This window comes from Pongo abelii, chromosome 13 (assembly GCF_028885655.2).
Source record: "Pongo abelii isolate AG06213 chromosome 13, NHGRI_mPonAbe1-v2.0_pri, whole genome shotgun sequence".
NCBI classification, from domain to species: domain Eukaryota; kingdom Metazoa; phylum Chordata; class Mammalia; order Primates; family Hominidae; genus Pongo; species Pongo abelii.
The window spans coordinates 126,903,272-126,909,271 of record NC_071998.2 but is presented as its reverse complement, the minus strand read 5'-3'; the positions used below and the strand labels follow the sequence as shown (position 1 = coordinate 126,909,271).

The window sequence follows — 6,000 nt, the reverse complement described above, 5'->3', positions numbered from 1 at the left end:
AGTGATGACGGAGGTGCCAGTGCCCCTCTCTTGTGCACTGCCACTGAGCCCAGGCTGCTAAAGTGGGGCCGCTCGGAGGATCCCACTGCGACCCCCGGGGCGGGAGCCCTGTGGTGGACCCGCTGCTGCAGCTCTGACGCTATGTCCCCACTCGCGCCCTCCCAGTGGCTTCCCAAACGCTCCTGCCCAGAGCCCTGCCCATCCCAAGCTGAGCCTGAGATCCGAGGGCGGCTCTTCCGGAGGCCCCTCCAGGACATCACGCAGCCCCGCAGGCCTGTTGGACATCATGCCTCTTGTGGTTTGGCCCTTGCTGGGTCCAGCATCTCCCCAGCTTCCCTTGTGGCTCCCCCTCCCAGCAGGCCTCCCAGGGAGCCGGTGCAAGCCCCTCCGTCCCCACAGATCGGCCTGCCCAGAGCTGGGGGAGAAGCTCTTGATTTGGAGTCAGGTGGACGGGAGCAGGGAGGGGTCATGGCTGGACGGTAGGTCCAGGTGGTCCGGGCTCCGTGTCTGGCAGTAGGGTGGGCTCTGGAGGTGCAGACCCGGGGGCTGCTGTGCTGGGAAGAGGGGCAGACGTCAGGGAGGCTGCAGGGTAGGGCAGAGGCCAGGCCCAGAGCTCCCTCCCCAGGCTCTGCAGCCCCCACATCAGCCACTGCTGGGCGGCCTCAGGGCTCCAGAGCAACCTCAGCTCCTCCAACGACTGGGCAGGCCTCTGAGCATCCTCGGTGAGTGGATGGGGGGGAGTGGACCGAGTGGGGACAGGTGCAGGGGACGATGGGCCGAGCTGATACCTGAGGGAGCCTGAGGGAGGCCTCGCTGTGGAAGGGCTGAGGACCCTCACTCGGGCTGGCAGGGCGTGGGAGTAGGTGAAAGAAAGGACTTCCCGAATGTCCCAGGAATTGTGGGTGGGCAGACTCTGAGGTGCTGATCTCCTGCCGGAACCCGGGCAGGGGGTCTCCCTGGCTGTGTGGGATGGCAGGGGCCAGAGCAGATGGACCCTCAAACCCCGGGAACCCAGGACTCTGGGCTTATCTAGTGTCCTCCCAAAGGCTCACTCACCCTAGCGTTCTGGAGCACAGCTTCCTGCAGAGACCAAGAAAAACCCAGTGATGAGAAGACGCCCTAGACCAGGGCCCAGACCCCATCACAGCCCAGAGCGCAGACCCTCCAATGACAAGGATGCTAAGCAGGGCCCGGGAGCCCCTGCGAGGGGACTCTGGGCACACGGGGAATGCGGGGGACATGGGAGGACACGGGGGTCATGGGACACTGGAGATCGCAGACAGACACGGGGGGAACACGGGGTACTGGGCACAGCCGTCCTCACCCGTCTGCAGGGGCGTGAAATGTCTTCCTCTGAGAGTCCCTTGCGCTGCACCAATTTCTTAAATTTTTCCAGGGCCTCCAGGTTGGTATCAGGATTCCTACCTGCAGGCGAGGTGGCCAGGTGAGCCCAGGTGGGGACAGCGGCACGGCCCTGCAGGGAGCAGATGCCGAAAGGAGACAACCATGGCCCAGCACCAGGACAGGGGGAGAGGCCCAAGAGTGGATGAGAGCTCGGGGGTGGGGCTGGGGACAGAAGAGATGGCAACTGTCCAGCACCGGGCAAGGGGGAGAGGAGGCCTGAGACTGGACAAGAGCTCAGGGGTGGGACTCGGGACAGAGGAGACGGCCACCGCCCAGGTGAGAGGTCCTCAGGAAGGGGGACAGTGGCAGGGACTCTCCAAGCCACTCAGCAACCCCAGGGGACCTGGGCAGCTCCCAAAGCCACTCTGCAGGGTCACAGCCCTCACCTGGAGGGACCTTGTGTCCCAGAGGCACTGGCTGCCCTGCCGCCCTGGAGAGTCCCTGCCCCATGAAGAGCTCTGTTAGGATGCTACCTCCCCCTTAAGGTGAGCCCCCTACACCTGAGACCCCAGAAGCGGCCCTTGGCAGGTTCATGTCACCAAGGGCCGTGTCTGTCCCTGCCTGGCCCACCCCACTCCCACTTCAGGAACTTGGACCAGCCATCCAGAGCAGCACTCGGTGCCCAGCACACGAAGGCCGGCTCAGGGGGCTTCCCCTTCCCCCCATGCCAGGGCGTGATGATGGTGGTTCCACTGGCTTCTGGAGGCAGAGACCATGGGGCAGGACACGCAGGCCCCAGTGGGCCCCTCACCCACAAGCTTTCCCATGTGGAGCAGGCCCCCACGGCGCTGATCTTTGCAGTAAAAAACATAGTGGTCCCTCCTGGGCAGCTCCTGCAGGTATATAAGCTTCCTGCCCCCATCTGTAGATGACAGAGAAGATGGGTCATTCCCAGAGAAAGCACTCAGGACCACACGAAGAAACACTCAGGAATGTTTCAGTGGTCACCCAGGTGCCCTGGACAGCCTGAGCCGGGCCTGGCTGCTCTGCAGTGTGGACCTGGACACTGAGGCAGGAGCCTCCTCCTGGGAAGGTCCCAACCCAAGCAATGGAGCCACAAGGCCAGAGCACGGCCAGGACTAGAGCCCGGCCTCCCCAGCTCCAGGACTAGAGCCCGGCCTCCCCAGCTCCAGGACTAGAGCCCGGCCTCCCCAGCTCCAGGACTAGAGCCCGGCCTCCCCAGCTCCAGCAGCTGCTCTTGCCCCTACTTCCCTGTCCCTAATCCTCGGATTCCTGATCCCAAACCCTCAGCCTTGGCTTCCCTGTCCCTAACCCTCGGCTTCCTCAATGTGTCCATGGCTAGGGCCTCCCAAAGTGCAGGCTTGATCTGGTCCATCTCTACTGTGGAGAAGCCTGTCACACCTGGTGTCTGATGTCAGGGCCACCAGCCCCCCAGGAAGGAGAGGCCAGCCCCTCCTTGGAGGTGGGCAGGGCTGGGACCCTGGCAGAAGGGTGGCCTGGGCACTCTCTACCTGCAGTGGGGCTGGTGCATCTGGGGTTGGGCAGGGGGAGTGGGGGGTGGGGGAGGGGCTCACAGGCGCTGAATTTGCCAGGCTCCTCCGTTTTCCGCATCAGGATTTTCTTCTGGATGCACCGATCCTCTCTCCTGGAAAACAGGAGACACGCGGGCAGCAGCTCCCGGGACACACCTGGCCCATCCCCAGCTCACCCGGTGCATGGCCCTGACCCGGCAACCTGAAAATTCCACTGCCCCCCAACCCCACCGAGCTTTAGGATGCCCAGGCTGTTTCCCTCCAAGGCAGGGGGTGATTCTTACCAATACCCGAAACGTGGGTGGGGCAATGGGCACCAGGTGGGTCTGGGGAGGAGAGCGAAAGTGGCCTGAGGGGCCTCGCAGTGGGCGACACTCACATGAAGGTGAACGTGGCTTCCAAGTCCCCACCGCCCAGGGCTGTCACCTTCACTGGGGACACCTTCCTGGGCCTCCTGTCCTCCGGAAAGTCCTTATCGACCACCATGGCCTTCACGTACCAGGTCCCTGTGATCTGGAGCAGGCCGAGGCCGTGAGCCCACCATGGGCTGGGCCAGATTCTACTCTGACCCTGGTACTCAGGCCTGTAGCTATAACCAGACACCCATGCTGCCCGGCTGCTAACCCTAAAGGCAGGCTGGGTTCCTGCACCTTCGTTAGAGCTCAGCTGGAGTGAGTTAGAGCCAGCCCCCTGCTCAGGGCTCCCAGCCCCCAGTGGAAGGAGAGCGTGTCTGCACCCCATGGACCCCCAGGCCCTAGCACCAGGTGAGCCCTCACTCCACAGGGCCCAACCCTGCGAGACCTTCGGGCTTCAGGCGTCAGTGCAGCAGAAACCCCTGAGCTGAGCCTGCTCCAGCCCTGGACCCCAGGCAGGGCTGTGTCTGCTGGAGGAACAATAGGAACCCCCCACCACCACCCCAGGCTGGGAGCACGGGGTCAGAACCCAGCCTTAAGTGACACCTCCTAAAACAGGGCCCCTGGCACTGCCCCCCGCCCAGGAATCCGCCTGGCTCCTCCATCCACCCACGCCAGCCCAGCTCACATCTTCCTCCTCCAGGGCGAAGGACAGGGCAGCGGCCAGGCCGAGCGTGACACCCAGGAACAGGGTCTTCATCTCCAGAGCTCTGTGCTGCCCGACTTTGGCAGGTCACTGGGTGTCTGAACAAGGCTGTGCTGCCTCCTCTCGAGATGTTCTTTATAGCCCCCTGGCCAGTGTCCTGGGAGCACGTGGCACGGTGCCCCCCTCCCAGCGGTGGCAACCAGTCCTGCATCTGGGAGGGAGAGTGTCCTCATTGCTGGCATCTGGTGAACAGCAATTCAGTGCCAGCCAGAGAAGAAAAGACACACCATGCCATCCAGGGTTTGCACCACCCAAACGCACACACTCGGACGAGCCTGGAGGACTCGAGAGGACAGGGCAGGGTGGTGCACGTCTGCACCCCGAGCCACAGAGGGAGGGCCCACGGCCTTGGGATACTCTCTCCCCAACCCCTGAGCCCTCCCAGGGCCACGGCTGGGATCCTGGGAAAGTTCTCTGGGGAACTGGCCATCTCCCTGTTGAGAAGAAAGGGATTGGGCTTTAGAATCACAGAGACGTGGGGCTGCTGCCAGCTGAGTCCCACACGCCCTAGAGCCCAAGCTTCCGCCCACTCTGAGACCCACTCTGCATTGATCTTCCCCGCCTGGACCCTGCACCCGAGCTTCCTAGGAGCAGAGGAGGGCACTATTGTGTGGCTCAGGGTCAGTATATATACGGCCTCCTCCGGCCATATGAGGGACCAGGCCGCCTCCCCCACCCCGCTTCACTCCGTACACGAGCCTGGCTGTGCTGTCCTCAGAACACACGATCTCTCTGGATTGTCCTGTCCATTTCTTCCTGCACGTGTTCATCGACCATCTCCCTGTTAGAATATACATTCCCCTCTCTCGTCAGCTTTGACGGCCCCCAGCCTCCAGGACAGGCCTTGAATCTCATTCCTTTAGATAAATGGCTGGCATGAGGCACCAAGAGCCACCTGCCAGCCTGTGCTCAGAGTTTGTGGCTGAGCTCCCTTGGGCACCTGGCTCCGCTGGCCTCAGCCCCAGCCAACCTGAGCCAGAACTTTGCCTTCTCCCTCTTGGACCCTGTAGTTCCCGGGTGTGGGTCATCTTCCCTGGGACCCACGGCTGACCCACGCTCTGCAGGCAGGTGCTGGGCCCGCACAATCTTTGTGCCTCTCTGGCCCAAGATCAGACACCCTCAAGTACTTACTCAATAATACTAATGCACACTCTAATAAACCCTGGGGGCTGTAACGAAGGGGCTGGCATGACCCAGTCTCTCACCCCTGGCACAGCAAGTGCTGCTGAACAGAAACCCTCACCCTCATCCCCCCAGGCAGGAAAGGGTGGGGCCTGGGCTCTTCAGGACCAGAGATGAGCAAACAGGCTGAAGTCTCTACCTCAATGGAAAGATTTCTCTGTTCCCTGTTTTTGTTGACTGTACCCCAGGCACCTTGTATTTCATTGGTTGTTTGTGAATCATTGATTTAAGCACCATACAACACTGGTGCTGCTGGCTCAATCCTTGAAGAAAATGCTGGAACAACATGCGCAGATGCTTCAGGGAACAGGTCTCCCCCATGAATTCTATGCTCACTGGTATGGGTGCTCTCCAGGAGCCTCCCATCGTCCACCCATCTTGCCCTGTGTCCCAGTCTCGTTCGCCAACTGTGTCCTTTTAGATACTGGTTGAGTTCAACTGCTGCAGACACCGTCAGGGGATGGTAGGGCTGGAGGTTGGGGGTCAACCCATGGCAGACAGCAGGGGCGAGATCCCTGGTCCCCAGTGCTTTGTGGCCTGGTGCGTTGCTCTGGGTGGCTTCTGATGGTGGTTCCTGTTGGGCTGTTAAAAGTATTTACAAAATTCAACACCCATTCAGGATAACAACTCTCAGAAAAATAGGAATAGAAGAGAACTTTTTTAACTTGACAAAGAACATCTACAAAAAAAAAAAAACCTATGGCTAACATTATTTCTAATGATGAAAGACTGATGTGTAACTGGCTCATGTCCAGCTGCTCGCTGCTCAGAAGTCAAGGCATGAGAAGTGAAGTGTGGTTAA

At 61.0% G+C, this 6,000-nt stretch overlaps 1 protein-coding gene across 1 annotated transcript; it reads right to left on the bottom strand.

Annotated features, from left to right (window-relative positions):
* Positions 1–466: 466 nt before the first annotated feature.
* Positions 467–4,010, bottom strand: OBP2A (odorant binding protein 2A). Its single transcript, XM_054519614.2, is given in 7 exon segments — positions 467–549; positions 1,297–1,341; positions 1,344–1,492; positions 2,158–2,266; positions 2,940–3,010; positions 3,277–3,410; positions 3,939–4,010. Coding segments are annotated over 7 exon segments (663 nt in total).
* Positions 4,011–6,000: the final 1,990 nt, after the last annotated feature.